Here is a 16,324-nt window from a genome sequence, read left to right as displayed (position 1 = left end):
ACCAATCTCTCCAACAATTTAGCGAATGGCGCTCTAAAAACGACCCGTAACTGAAAAAACCATAACTTGCTGCAGGCTCTAAAGCCGTACCAGCCGCGGTTTATAACAAGTGCATGGAGAATTTGCTAGGTTGGCATATTTGTATTGGCCCGGGAGGTAAATTTGAAGTCCATTAGATAGAAAAATGGGGATTGCAGCGCGAACTAAGTTCCATTGTGCCCTCTTTGAAGACCATATCAACCATTTTTTATTAAAATAGGTGAAAATGTTTTTTTTTTGGTTAATCTAGGTTAAATATGGCTGCATATGGTATGTACCCCCATTATTTTAAGGCAACACAAAGAAAAGGTACTTGGAAAAATAACTATTATATTCCTTAAGCTACATCTCATCCAGGATAATAAAAATCACCAAAATGAATTAAAAAATAATAAATAAATAATAGAAATCATAATTTTGTAAAAATATGTTTCTTCATAAAATTGTGGGTCATTTAAAGTGACTCTATATAAATTTTGTGTGCTATGTGTTTCAGCTCTAAGTATGTCTGTGGCTGCATGCAAATAATAGTTGTATATCAAATTTCGCTAGGCATATTTAACAATTTCAACATTTTTTTTGTATTTTTTACTTTCTTTTTTGTTTTTTTTTTCTTTTGGTACAACTCTAAAGGATACTGAGTTAGTTAATTGATTAGTTGCATAAACTAAAGTAGATAGTAGAGTAGAGTGGGGAGGTAGTTTAGTGGTAGTGGGGGTAGTTGTGGATCCTCACCTCGTACACGTGGATCGGTCCGTAGGCGTGCGTATTGTTCGGCCGACATACAGGTGCATTGCGGTTCGCTGCGTACGCGCGACGGCGAGGCCGGTGTGCTCAACGGCTTTCGCTTGGCCTTGATCTTTCCCTTGCCGGGCGGGTCCAATTTCAGCGAGTAACTCGACGAGGCCTTTCGTGAAAATTTGAAAGAAGGCGACTGTAAAACGTCGCACTATCATTAGGTTAGTTGGTTGGGAGTTACAAGGTTCTGTGTGTGCGGTTTGTTATTTTCGAACTTTCTTTCTCTTTTCTGTTTTTTTTTTTTGGTTTAATTTACTGTTTTTATGTTTTTCTTTTTAGAATTTATTTTAGTATTTATTTTAAAATATAAATTTATCAATGCTTTCAAAATTTTTCTGTTTTTGTCAAAATTATTTACGATTTTCAATGCGAGGTACACTTGGTGTTGCCACATAGTTGAGATTTTCCAAAAAATTTCAAAAAGCTTTACTTAATAAATTTCGAGGCCTTTAAGTAACCGTGATAATCATTTGCTTGACCGAATCTGTTTCTTTGTGTGCGTGTTAGTGTGTTCGTTGGACTGTTAGAGCGCTTTCGCAACCGTTTGCAACTGCTCAAAAATGTATCCTTCTTTGTGCTTATTTCAAAAATATGCTCACATTAAAATAGAAATCAAAATATTACTGCGGAATTAGGAAAACAAATGGACAAATCTGCACAAAATCACGACGTGAAACACACAATTTTTACGCTTTTGCATTGTAATTGAAAGAGTATAAAAACACAGTGAGTGAGAGAGAGAGAGAGACAGAGCAAATATTCGTACAAAGACAGCGAGAGTGGGGGTTATAGTTTGCGAGAGCGAAAAAGAGAGAGATAGAGAGCGAACGACGAAAACGAGCGATATTTAGAGTTTAGTAAAAAGTTCCAAGTGAAAAGTGTTGAAATTTTTTAGATTTTTATTATTTTCGGGAAGGTGTGTCTGTGTACCAAGCGTTCATAAGTGGCGTACAATTGCAATTGCATGGAAAAATATTATATAAATAATCTTGTTTTTGTTGTTTGTAAATTTGTTGCTTTGTTTTGCTTGTTGTTTCATATTTTTCGCATATTCATAGTCATTTCTTTGAGTAGCCGAAGCGCCTAAGCTTGAGTTAGAAATATTAGTACGCATTTCAGTGCGTGTGTTAGTATATGTGTGGTTAGGTGTGTCAGCGCTTTAAGGATACGCTGTGTTGGGTGTGTTTTTATAACAGCAAATATTTTATATTGTGCATCAACATGTGTGTGTTTTGTGTAGGTTTATTGTATTTATGTGAGATTTACTTTATTTTTAATGCAACTACTTATACTTTTTCAAGTAACGAAAGTTGAGATACATATATAATACCATCTGATCAAATTTGACCCGGAATGATGCATATAAACCTAAACTAAAAAATTTTTCTTCTAAAATTTGCCACAAATTGCGACCAAGAGCAACCTGAAGAGATTCAAGAGCTGCCGTTTCACACAGAAAAACAACGATTTGGTGTGGTTTGTGGTACGGTGGAATCTTGGGTCCATATACTACATAGAAATATCCATATATCAATGGCGACCGTTATTGCCTCATGATAACCGATTATTTGATGCCTGAAATTGAAACTCGTGATCTCGGCGACATTTGGTACGTCGCCACTTCGCACAAATCGCATCAATCAATGTATTTATAGAGAGAAGACTTCGTTGAGCAGATAACTTTATGTTTTGAGTCGGTCCATTAGCCACCAAGATCGTATGATATCACACCGTTAGACTATTTTCTGTATGATATGAAGGTCTAAAGTATATCTGCACAATCCCGCATCGATTTAGCCTTGGAGTAAAACATCACGCGTGTCATTCGTGTTATCAGTCGAAATGCCCGAACGAGTCATCGAAAATTGGACTCAACGGATGGACCATTTGAGACCGCAAAATTCCGGGTTTTTTTTTAAACAGTAAGAAACATCGAAATGGTTCACCCTTCACATATATGTAGTTCCTTAGTAATAAAAAGCGTCTGCAAAATTTCAAATGGAAATCTCAAAAAACTGACCGAGTTATTCCACATATATAGGGGCACACAGATGGATATGGCTAAAACGATTCAGCTCGCCGATCTTTTGCATAAACTTATTTTTAGGGCCTCTGACGTTTTTTTTTGGGGTGTTATAAGCCTCGTGGCAAACTTAGCATGCCCTAAATAGGGTATAAAAAACGAGTTTGCTTGAAATTTTGCATTTACAAAGAAATCGAAACCACGGATGGTGTGTTTTGAAAAGTCCACCTTTTCACGAATACTGTTATTTAAGTGGCACAACACGTACAGTGAAGGTCCCAAAGCAATCGAAAACTGGACTCATAAGAGTTCATTTAGCTGTGTTAGTGGCCTTAACATCGAACAGTTAAAGACACAAAGCGTCGTGGATCTATGTGACAAATTTTGGTTAAATTTTTGGGTATAAAGCTTTTTGAGAACAAAAAGGTCGTAATTTTTTTCAAAAATGACGTGGCGAAGAGGTGGAAAAGAGCTTCTTGACAACGTGGCTATGGCTCCTAATTCATCAAACGCATCACCGCTGGTGACAAGTCATGGGTTTATGAAGATGAACTAACCAACAATCGAATGGCGCTCCAAAAATGAGCCGAACCCGAAAAAAAACAATCGCTGAGGATTCTGAAAGCAATTCCCTTAGGACTTACTAAATCAACTCAACTCTGTGGAAAATTGGATTAAGCGTTGACATATATATATATATGTGTTTATCGACTCAAGAAGAGCCAATATTGTAGGTGATAATAAAGGCTGGCATTAAAATAGGTGAACGTGTGATTTTTTGTCAGTCCGAATCAAATTTGATCAGATAATATTTCAGTATTTACTAACAAGTAAGTATGCTTCTTAGTTCACTAAATATTCGAAAAATGTGCATATATTCTAAATCTATTCGAAACTATACAAAAAAATCTAATTTTCCGACTGTTTTGGTCGCTGAAATACTATTAAATTGTGTTACTAAGAACTCTTCAAGTAAAACACGAACGGTAACGCAGCTAAAGCGTTAAGCTCTTAGACCTTAGCTATAGACCTTATAATAATTATTATAATTAATATGTTGTATGTTTTTTGCTAACTATTGGTTTTCTAAACAAAAATAAATTCGTAAATGTGCATTTCATAGTTGAAATATTCGTGAAGTTTCCTTCCAACTAAAAGTCAATATTATTTTAGTGTATTTTTGTGGAGTGCTAAGGTGTTATATTACTGTTAGTGCAATTAGTAACCCTAAATTATTTTTTTACGCTAATATAAAGTTTTGAACTAACTATTGGCTTACATTTTTTAATCAATTTCTTTAGGAGAAATTTTTTTGCAGTTAAACGCAACTTGTAGTTGAAACCCGCACTAGCGTATATGTATATATATAAGTAATATGTGCGTTTGTAGAGATACATATGTAATATAGAAACCCGAATTAAGCTTAGTTTGATAATTATATGAGCGACACTCAATTTGCCTAAAACTAATTTTTTTGTTTTAAATTTGAAATTTAATTTTTCAAAATATTTCATTTCTATGGATTCTTAAATTTCATTTTTTTTCTTTAATAATTAATTATTTACTGTCTTGAAATTTTTATAACTGTTTTTCTTTTTTTTTTGTTTTGCATTTAATTTTTTTTTTTCAATTTCAATTTTAAAACTATTTCTTGTTATTTTAAATTTGAATTTAATTTTTTTTACTTTAAATTGAAATTTTTTGTCTAAATTTAAACTTTAAAACTATTTTTAAACTATAAATTTACAGTAATAATTTATATAACTTTTTTTACTTTAAATTGAAATTTTTTGTTTAAATTTAAACTTTAAAACTATTTTCTTGTATTATTTTAAATTTTAATTTAATTTTTTTACATTAAATTTCAATTTCTTGCCAAAATTTAAATTTTAAATATTGTTGTTTTCTTATGTTAAATTTTGATTTAATTTTTTTTACTTTAAATTTAAAGTTTTCTTTTAAATATAAATTTCAAAACTATTTTTTTTGTTTTAAATTTTAATTTAAATTTTTTTAAACTTAAATTTTAATTTTTAAATCTTCTTTATTTATGATTGTTATATACCAAATATAAACTTTGCACTGCACTAACTTTTTATAACTCACTCAAAAATAATTATTTCCTAATAACTACCTTCTTTCCAATTTATTCAAAACCTCACGAATTATTTTTTCTTTTTGTGTTTGCTTTTCTTTTTCAAATAATTGCATTGTTTTATAACTAAATTAGTATTCTAAATTCATTTAACTAATCTAACCTCGTTGCTATACATATCTATTTTCAACGATTAATTTTTTGCTGTTGCCTACATTTGGGCTGCAAAGTAATTTTTTACAATGCCCTTAAATTTAATATTCTTATATATATTTATAACAACATCGATGTTTCTAAGCAGACCTAGTAATTTATTGCATATTTAAGTATGAAATAGATAGCTAAAACTTCATTGATAAGCCATTTTTATTAATTCTAACCTTTGCTGTTGCCTACATGCAAGCTGAAATGCCTCAGCGAGTAAATTATACGCATTTTCCATTTCTGTTACATTCACAATATCTATTTTACTGTTTAATTAAGTTTATCTGACCTTTCGAAGTAGAACTGAGGCAGGGTTGTCGAATGCTTGTAGACTTATATCGATCTTTAAAATATTTTTTTGATTTTATAGGTTTGAAAAAATATATATATAGATCTTTAAGATATTTTTTTAATCTTCAAAATCAATGTTATTTGAAATCTGAACTGTTTCAACTTTCAACAAACAATTTTGAAAATATTTCAAAAATGGTGATAAAGACCTTAGAAAATGAAAATTTTGGAAGACACTTCAAGAAAGGTGATAAAGGCCTTCGAAAATGATAATTATTCTACATTCGGGCTGAAACGTTTCCCCTTTTGGATTTTTAGATACTGTCTTACATAAGACCATTTGGGAAGGGGCATCGACTGTACAGTGACAAAATCGATTTTTAATACAAATTTTGAAGTTTTGCAAGTTGGTAAAAATCAATCACATATTCGAAATATGGAATGTTTTATCTTTGATACAAAAAAATTTACAGAAAATACTATGAAAAATGAAGATGATAAACGTCTTGGAAATAATTGCGCTAACAAGCTTTTAATAAAATTTCTTATGCACAAATGTGCAATTTTATTGGCGGTCAAATCGTCAGCTAATCAGGCCTCATCTTTAAAGCAAGTAAAGTGGAATATGACATTTACTTCTGTCAAAAGATATGAGGTTTTCATTAAAACCATATGAGCTTCACAGCTTTTTTCTAACCAAATACCAGCCAAAGGATTCTTGATATAAAATTGTATGAGAATAAAATATATTATATCAGCCAAAAAGTATGCTGAAACTCAATGCTTTAACTTAAGTATATCTCTACGCGAACAAAATGGTCAAAAGGGATCAAGAGAAAATCTCAAACATCGTTAGGGCGGCCAGTTAATACATTTTTACTTCAATATTGGAATATGATGTACTTTTGATTTACACTTACAATGTGAAGATTGATGATTCCAAGCAATTAATCCTGTCATAATAGAAAACATACAACACCAGACCTATTTCACAAATAACCTTTTCACATAACCTACCTATGTACTATATGTTTAAGGAAGCACCTTTTTCTCTGCAGTAACTTTGTTAGTTATTGTTTACTGTTGTTAAGTTGATTCAGAAAATATTTAGTTACATTTATCTACAACCCACCTATGTGACTATTTTTGGAAGCTTATATTTTTGATCTATTATCTCATCTATATACTAACCAAATAGTACAGATTTTCATTTTTGAAGTTCATGCTTTAAGCAATATTTCACTTTATCCTAACCTCAACCAACCGCTTATGAAAATATATTTTTTTATATATTAGTATATGATTTATTATTTTAATATTTTGAATTTTTAAATTTTCTGTGATTTTTGATCTAAAAATAAATAGTTTCGTTCTTAAATTTCTTTTACAAAAATATATGTATGCTTTTCTGTTTCATGTTATGTTAACTTTGCTTTCATTCCTGAATGTTTCGGAGTTACTCTCTTATTTTTCCTAACGCTTCTTTTCTCTAGCTTTTTCTTAAAAATCTGTTCTCTTGCATTTTAGTTAGCCTATGTTTATATGTAGAATGTATATATTGAAACTCATGACTACTATAAGTATTTATATATATGTATGTATGGCTATGAGTTATTATTTTTGTAAGTAGTAACTTTTGCCCTAATTCATATGTTGATTTTTTGGAGAAATATCTTTTAGAAAAGTCTGAAATTTATATGTGCAGTGCCGGATTAACCACAGTAAGAGCAATAATTATTATTTTTAGTCATTCATGGATATTTGTTCGAGAGAAAGACTTATTTGGTAATATGTATTTAGGGGGTGATCCAAGTAGGCGTACTTTTTTCAATCATGAGTCGTGTCAAGCTATCGTGTTAATTTTGTTTAGTTTTGTTTGGTATTTCATAATGGGAAGACTAACGCCGGAACAACGTTTACAAATCGCTCAACTTTTATATGAAAAATTCACGTTCTCCAGAAAATGTGTTTCGCGCGCTTTGCTCATTTTGCTTATGGTCAACATTATCGGCCTACTGCCCATAATATTCGCAACACCATCACCCATCTTGAGACCCAGCATTCATTATTGAATAATATTCGACCGAATGGACCACGTTTAGCACACAGTGAAGAAAATAGAGCAGCCGAAGCTGAGAGTGTACGCGAAGACCGCGGAGAGTCGATTCGACGCCGTTCACAGTTACTCGGACTGACGTATGGAACGACGTGGCGCGTTTTGCGACGCCTCTCGACTTTCCCTAGCGACATCGCTTCGCTCTTTGGGCTCTTGAAAAGTTCCAAGAAGAACCGACGTTTTTGAGCCAAATTTCGAAATCGGATACAAAAGCCTTTGTGGACAACTTCCCGCTAACCTTTTCAGCAATGGTAAGGAGTTAAAGATTTAGTCTAGCTTTGTCGAATTGAAACTGTTTCGGGTCAAGCTTGGTGATATTTGACTTCTTGGGTTAGTGAGTAAAGTAATTTCTATTGGTTTGAAGACGCAATGCATTCAACGGCTATAAAAGATAATCTTTTTGGATCTGTTAAAGTTATCATTCAGACGACTTGGTCGGAGATTTTTGTACTACTCAGCTATGATTTGTACTCTGTTTACATCAGTAATGCTCATTGTTTAGTAATTCACCGCCTGGGGATGCGATTGCCAACTCAAAGAGATATCTAAGGCTTTTTTTAGAGCTTGCTAATTGACAAATCTAATGGATATTGGAGAAACTGAAACCAAAAATATCCTAAAATTTTCATACGATCGTAAGTATACGTAATTTTCGGTAGAGCAAAAGAGGTGCTTTTATTGTTTTTCAAATCCCGTTGGAAACTGGAGAAATTGACATACTAGAAAAACGCTTGGAAGCTTTCATACGTTCTTAAAATGTTCTTGATTTAGAAAACGAAGTACCTTCACATATTTTCTTTAATCCTGATGGATACTCAAAAAAACTGTTTTTACCGAAAGAAAGCTCGAAAGCTTTCTTCAAAAGTCCTTAATATAGAAAACGAAGTATTTTTACGATATTTTTTTAATCCTGATGGATACTTGAAAGATTGTTATTATAGTAATTAAAAAAGTACTTGACATAGAAAACGAAGTATTTTTACGACTTTTTTTTTTTAATCAGTTAGTGCTGAAAAAAGCTTACGAGCTTCTATGCGATCATAGTTAGTTTTCGTGTGAAAAACCGAAGTGATTTTTCCGGTTTTTTTAATGCTGATAAATACTTGGAGAAGCTCGCAAGCTTCCATCTACAGCATTTTCTAGTTCTGATGTCCCGAAAAAAGCCTATTAGCTTTTATAGGATCTAGATAGTTTTTGGTAGTAAAACGAAGTACTTTTACTAGGTTTATCCGGCACTGCATAGACCTATTTACATAAACTTGTATATGTGCCTACATATTTGTCAAGAAAATAGATACTTATTTTATGTTTAACTGTAATTGTTGTTACTGTGTTGGTGTTGAAATTGCTGTTTGGTGTTCTGTTGATTTGATTTATTGTAACAAAAGCTTTGAATGCTAAGCTTTTTCATTTTAAAGAATTTTATAATTAATTATTCATTTATATTTTATTTAAGTATGTACTGTTACATGTTAACTTTTTAATTTGTCATTTAGTTAGTTGTTGTTGTTATTATGTAATATTATATTTAACAAAACCGCCAGTGCTTTTTGGTTGCTTGTTTGTATTCAAAATAGCGGAAGGGAATTATTGTGATTAGAATAGGTGTGTGTGTGACAACACACATTGAGCGAATCGAGCGACTGACTGGCAGCAACAGCCGAACCTCAGGGCTCGTCATCGGGCATAGGATGTATGGGATAGGAGAGGGTGTTGTAGTAAAGGATGCGTGCGATTGTTTTAAATCGTTTTGCATTTTTCTTTTGCATTTCATTGCACAATGCATTGTAGCGGCGGCGGAAGGGATTTTTTGTTTTACGGAAAAATAATTAATTTCGTTACAAAAAATTGCAAAAATAAGTTTTGCAATTATGTTTCGTTTTTTGTATTTTTTTTTAATATTTTTTAATTTTTTTTTTCAAAATTTTAAAATTTTTTTTTTAGTTTTTTTATATTTTTTAAAAATAGTTTTTTTAATTGTTGTGCATTTTTTTTAAATTTTTTTCAAAATTATTTTTGGTTAGTTAACCGACGCGTTACCGTAAAATGCAAACGATTGTTGAAAAGTGTTAAGTTATATAATAGATATGTGAGAAATATATATATAAATATATAAATAAAATTATGTATATATATATATTTATTTATTACATATATAAATTAAAGTTTATATACATTATATATTGCATCAAAGTTGTTATTGTACGAACAAATAGATATATTAGTAGAAAAAAGGTTTATATTCATATTTATAGAGCGCAAGAGCGAGTAAGGTGAGTGAACGAGTTGGGGGCGAGAGCGAGTGAGTGAGCGTGATTGTGAGGCACGAGTGAAACGAATTTTGGGTAAAAAATGTTCAGTGAATTTATTTTTCAGCGTAAAGTAAATGAATATGAATGAGGATTAAAATTTTTTGTTTCGGTTCATTTCAATGTACGAAAATGATGAAAGGAGAAGAGAAAAAAGAATGAAAGAATACAATATAAATATAAATAATTTAGTGTTGATTCATTTTCGAAAAAATTTTTATTTACAAAGAACAAAACAGACTGTTATTTACATATAATATAATACAATCATATTTTATATTGTTAATCGGCTTCAACATAACGTGAGTGAAGGTGTGAGAAGTTATTATTGGCAGCAATAAATACAGTATTTTTGAATAATGGTGTAAACACATACATACAAAGTACGAAAGACTAAAATACAAATGTGACAATGAGAAATTATTGACGATTTAAAAGAGAAAAGAACACTAAGGGGATGGGTACAATATATAGAAGTCGAAATATATGTATGTATCTGGGTAACTGCATGTACGAAAAGGGAGGCGCAAAGAGACAATGGAGCACTACCGAGAGGCAACAGGTGAGTGCAATTTAGAATAGAGTGCGTTTGAGGGCGTTGGTTGTGATATATATATACATATGTATTTTCAATTTCTATTACGACAAAGAAGGTTTATAAGTATTAGGGAGGTACTGAACACCCGAAAAAAATTATAATCGAAAATTTCGAATTTCAGAATTTTTAACATGTATGTATTGGAAAGGTACTGAATGCTCGAAAAAGATTATGTATTCGAAATTCAGAGTTTTAAATTAAATTTTTTTACGTATTAGGGATTCGAAAATTTCGACATTCAGAATTTTTAATATATTAGGAAGGTACTGAATACTCGAAAAAAATTATGCTCGAAAATTTCGAAATTCAGAATTGTAAATAATTTTTTTTACGTATTACGGTACGGTACTGTTACCGGACAAAGTTTATATTAGAAAATTTCGAAATCCAGAATTTTTTACATGTATTGGAAAGGTACTGAATACTCGAAAAAAATACGGTTTGAAAATTTCGAAATTCAGATTTTTGTTGTACGTTTAGGGAATTCTTGAAACAAAGTTCGTAATTCAGAATTTTTAATATATTAGGAAGATACTGAATACTCGAAAAAATTATGCTCGAAAATTTCGAAATTCAGAATTGCAATTAGGGGGGTATGTAACACCGGAAAAAATTTATGTTCAAAAATTTCGACAGTCAGAATTGTTTTTATGAATATTCGAAAATTTTTTGTTTTACGTATGTATTTGGGAAGTACTGAATTCCAAAAATTTCGAAATTTCGAAAAAAGAATTATATTCGAAAATTTCGAAATTAAAATTTCTCTTATTCGTATTTGGGAAGTATTTAATACACAAAAAAAAAATTGGATTCAAAAATGTTGAACGTCAGAGTTTTTTATACATACGGTGGTACTGAATACCCAAAAAAAATTATATTTGAAAATTTCGAAATTCAGAATTTTTTCTATTTGTATAAGGGAAGTACTGAATGCACAGAAAAAATTATATACGAATTTTTGGAAATAAAGATTTTTTCTATATGTAATAAAAAGGTATTGAATACCCGAAAAAAAAGTTTTGTTCGAAAATTTCGAAATTCAGAATTTTTTATATGCATTAATGCAGACTTTATTGGGCAATTAAAAGTGGTTTTGAGAATGTTGCGAAGACACTATCCGAGCGATTAACAAAAATTGAGCTATTCGAAAAAAAATTGTATTCGAAAATTTCGAAATTCATAATTTTTTTGACACTTTTTTGAACAATTAAAGTGGTTTTGACATTTTATCGAAGAGCAATTAATAATATTCCAACAAAAATAAATAAAAAAGCTACTATCTTTAAAATATAACTCACTTTTTAGTGGACCTACCTCAACTAATACTTAAATGTCACGACCTCGCGCTTTTGATCACATCGAAAAAGTGCTTACTATAGCTTATGTTTAAATGGGTGTATGAAACAGTTGGAGATCAAGTAATTAACATGCCAAATTACTAGTTAATACAACAAAGGAACTGAAGACATAGTTATAATATTAGAAAATTAAGCACAAAGAAAGATAACAGTATTTTACTAATGTGTATACTAAACCGCAATGACACAGTTCCTTTTCATGGTAGGTTCAAAAAAGGTTGAGTAATGGAATATTTTCGCATAGGTGAAAAAAACAAACTCAGGAATGATTACCGAAAAACAAAATACGATTACACAGAAAAAGAAAATTTACAACAAAAGTGGAGACAAAGCGAAAGTTAAGTTACATGGAGTTATACTAACGTATTTCTTTACAATGTAAGATACCTGAAAATGTTGAAAATAAAAGAAAAAATACACATATAATGATTAATCAAGTAATGACAAAGCGTTGATTAATTAATTATGCATATACAAGTGGCGTGATCTTTAATGGCGCTCAGTTTATTTCGCGTATTAAATATCAAGCGCTTTATGGGTGGTAAATATTCGAATGAGTTTAGCAAGAACTGTGGAATATGACACCGGATTAAAGTGAAAATCTATAAAAACAAACTGTAATTCTAGCCTAAACATTATAAAATATTAGCCAATAGAGCTCGTTGCTGTGTAGAACTCGAGCAGAGATAGTGTTTTTCGGAGCTTACTTCATCTAACTCTGGGTATTGGCTTTAAAATTCCAGCATTCAAGAAGGTTAGCCAAAATTTTTTTATTTCCTAGAAGGTTTAGCATCCCTCAAAAAGAATTGTTAGAACTTAATCTCAATATTTAAGAGCAATGTTGGAACTTAACCTTAATAATTTTTATTGCGCAAAAGGTTGAGAATCCCTTATGAAGCAATGTTAGAACTTAAAGTTATTTTTATTCCGCAGAATATTGAGAATCTCTGAAGAAGCAATGTTAGGACTTAACCTAAATTTTTTGAATTCCTCAGAAAGTCGAGAATCTCTCAAGAAACAATGCCAGAATTTCAACTCATTTCTTTTTACCGCAGAAGTTTAAGAATCTCTGAAGAAGCAGTAAAAGAATTTAACCTCAATTTTTTATAAACAAATTTAACCTCAATTTTTTTACCCCGCAGAAGCTTTAGAACCTGAGGAGAAGCAATGCTAGGGCTTAACCTCAATTTTTTTATTCAGCAGAAAGTCGAGAATCCCTCAAAAAGCAATGTTAGAACTTAACCTAATTTTTTATTCCGCAGAAGTTTTAGAATCTCTTAAGGGAAACTTTTCGAGCATAACCTCAAATTTTCATTTTCTATACCGAGAAGCTTAGCATTTCTCAAGAAGAATTGTTAGAATTTGAGAGGTTCAAAGGCGATCGGGAAGGCATCAGTTGTATTACTAGTATTACAAAGAGTAATCTTTGGTCGAACAGCCTTCGGGTGTTCATTAAATCAAGCTTAGCTCGGCTAATTTACCTATTAAAGAAGTCTTCACACAAACAACTTCGGTTGCCGAGTTCCGCTACGTGGTCGGACAAATGCAAAAGAGCGAGAAAAAGAGGGTGAGATGCGGAGCGTCTTTGTTGGACTTCGTTTCAGAGGCGAGAACAAGAGAAATACATTTTACAAATGGTCAGATGGAACTTCAGTTCTGTTTCGAAGTCACGACCAATCTTAGTAAGAAAATGTTTGAACAAACTGGAAGTTTTACGAGAAGGAACCGTCAATTTCTCTATAAATCTCCAAACCTTAGTACCCAACTACCCACTACATACCCAAAATGGACTCTGGCTTTTAACTTGCAAAATTTTACTCAAAACCATTTGAAGTATGTTATTTGACGATACAATAACAAAAATAACACAAATCTGCAAAACCAAATTTTGCTGCATGAAATATCTTGAGACTCGAGGTCTATATAATATTGGAGGAAACATCTGGATTATGAATTTTACCATATCGGCTTGTATGGTTTATATGTAGTAGGCATAATATCACGCCGGAATGATGTGTTATGCGGACTAAATGGATGTGTAATAATAATTCCAAAAAATAGTTTAGAAAAACCCAGAAAGGTCACAACGAAGCCGCAACGATAAAGGTTGGACTTGAAAATTATTGCTATGTTGCAAAGAAACTTGCAGTAATACACACAAAAAAGTCCTCAAACTTTGGAGAATCCCCTCCCGATTTTAAACAACTGAAGAAAATTCTTGAAGAATGTTCTCCGAAATACCGAAGCCCAAAAACCATATTTACATTAAACGAAGAAAACCCCGAGTTTGTGGAATTAAATGCTGTTCGGTAGATTCAGTTCCTTTTTCCTTCGCACAAAAAGGACAGCAAACGTCGAAGAAGCCCCTCCAGATGCTAACCAAAATTTATTAAATTATTTTGAAGAAAAATCTTGAAACATGTGTTCAAGATATGGAGTGAAGCAGTGGTAATTGAAACAAAAATTCTGCCATCTGTGTAAAATTGCACAGTGTAACAAAAACTGAGCTGAAATTGGGATAATTTTCAAAGAGCCTTTTAAGAAGAATTGCACAAATTGAGTAAAGCAGCGAAATTGCGCTACATTAAACGGAGTTTCACATGAAAATCTCAACCCACATGTATTTAAGGCACCGCGGTGCCCTCTCCATCAACATAAGCTACTAGAAGCGAACCCACAAATTAATCTCCGTCTATTATTAACTGTCATCAATTAATTTGTACTTGCACATAACCATCTTAACTAGCGGCGAACTCCACAGTATTGCTAATTACAATGCAGAAAGCAGCGCTAATGAATCCATAGTTATATGAACATATTGAAAATGTGGCAATGCTCTAAACTAAATCGATGAGTGAGGAATGCATGAAAGGATACGACAATATAGTACATAGCTACGGCATGAGATACATATGATTTTAGTTAGTACTTAAGCAAATAAACATACACATATATACGCATGTATTTATGCATACGCATATATATATACATATACTGAATACATATATATACTTCAAAGAAATGACAATGATTCAATGAACAACTCAAGATTACGAGTAACAACCACTTAGCCATTATAGATATTATGGTAGGATTATATAAGTTCATATAAATATTTTCTTTAAATTAATTAAAATTCAACTAATTCTGCAATTTCTAATCAATGCTGTTTGATTTTTAGCAAAACAAAATGAGTTTATAATCTTCCAATTCACACAATCACGTCTCGATTAATAAAGTCTCAATCACAACTGATCAAACATAACTGCTTTCGAAACGCTCAACTGCAAGGCAGCGCTTCACAAATTTTGCATTGATTTTGTTAATTTAGTGTTTAGTTTTGGTTTTTAAATTTCGCTTTAGTTTTAAAACTACTTTTTGATTTTATTTCTTTTTTTTTTTGTTTTTTTTTTTTTTGGTTTTTCGATTTTGCACTGAACCTTGTCGGACACACGTAAAAGCAAAGCAAACATCATCAGCATTTCGGACTGTTGCTGCCGTCGCCAAGTTGCATAAGCACACATACATATTTTGACATACTATATATGTACAGTCGAACGAAAAGTAATGGTACGAGTGAACTTTTTAATTAAGAAAATATTTTTGTTTCATTTACACTTGAGCTTAAATTAAAAAAATAAAATAAAATAAAATAAAAGAAAATAAAATAAATAAATAATAAGTAAATAATAAATTAAATAAATAATAAATACTAAAAAAAATATTTTACGCTCTATCACAATTTAGAGTTTAATTTTTTCAGTTTATAGAAAAAAGTCAACACAAAGTATTTAAAAAATTATTTTCTTATCTAATACAACTTCTTTTATAAACTCAATTTTTGTGTATCGTGCAATATTAAACACTAATATGAAATTAACTCGATTTTAAGGTTTCACCTTTATGGCAAACTAAGAAGCAATAATGAGTTGTAACGGGGTTTTCAATAGAGATGGGGACAGCAAACGACGCCATATTTTTCCCGCTATTTTGACATTTGTCTTCAGTAGGCTTTGTCATTTCATCATGGAAAGATGTACGATTCAACAATGAGTCGAAATCATTACTACCGAAATTCGGAGTCAGTGGCCTCAACTTTAAGAGCGCTACGTCCAATTTATGGTCGTCATAATCGTCCTGTCAGATCAACAGTTGAGCGTCTAGGGGAAACATTTGATTCCACAGGCATAGTAGAAAATGTTCCCGTGCCAGTGGGACAAAGAAGTGCCCGCAGTGTCGTGAATATTGCTGCCGCTATCGCATCAATTGAGGAAGACCCAAATCAGTCTTTCGTTCTCAAGCGTTAAGAAACTCTGTGACGTCGTTGCGGCGAGTTTTGTGAAAAGATCTTGATCCTTACAAGATCAAATTGAAATGAATTGATTGAAGAACTGCAGCCGCTTGACCACCAGAATCGTCGTATGTTCGTGAATTGAGCTGAGCAACAATTTAAAAATGATCCGAATTTTCATCGAAAAATCATCCTCAGCGAT

At 31.6% G+C, this 16,324-nt stretch overlaps 1 protein-coding gene across 1 annotated transcript in view; it reads right to left on the bottom strand.

Annotated features, from left to right (window-relative positions):
- Window positions 1–4,908: 4,908 nt before the first annotated feature.
- The window catches only part of LOC126762206 (protein still life, isoform SIF type 1-like), a 154,755-nt gene continuing 143,339 nt past the window's right edge, over window positions 4,909–16,324 (bottom strand). Inside the window, exon 8 of the mRNA XM_050478774.1 lies at window positions 4,909–9,326. Within this exon, the coding sequence (XP_050334731.1) occupies window positions 9,234–9,326 (93 nt within the window). The 3' untranslated portion in view covers window positions 4,909–9,233. The remainder of the gene's footprint in view (window positions 9,327–16,324) is intronic.

The sequence above is a fragment of the Bactrocera neohumeralis genome, chromosome 6 (assembly GCF_024586455.1).
Source record: "Bactrocera neohumeralis isolate Rockhampton chromosome 6, APGP_CSIRO_Bneo_wtdbg2-racon-allhic-juicebox.fasta_v2, whole genome shotgun sequence".
NCBI classification, from domain to species: domain Eukaryota; kingdom Metazoa; phylum Arthropoda; class Insecta; order Diptera; family Tephritidae; genus Bactrocera; species Bactrocera neohumeralis.
Note: the sequence above shows the minus strand (reverse complement) of the source record. Positions and strands in the feature narration are given on the sequence as shown.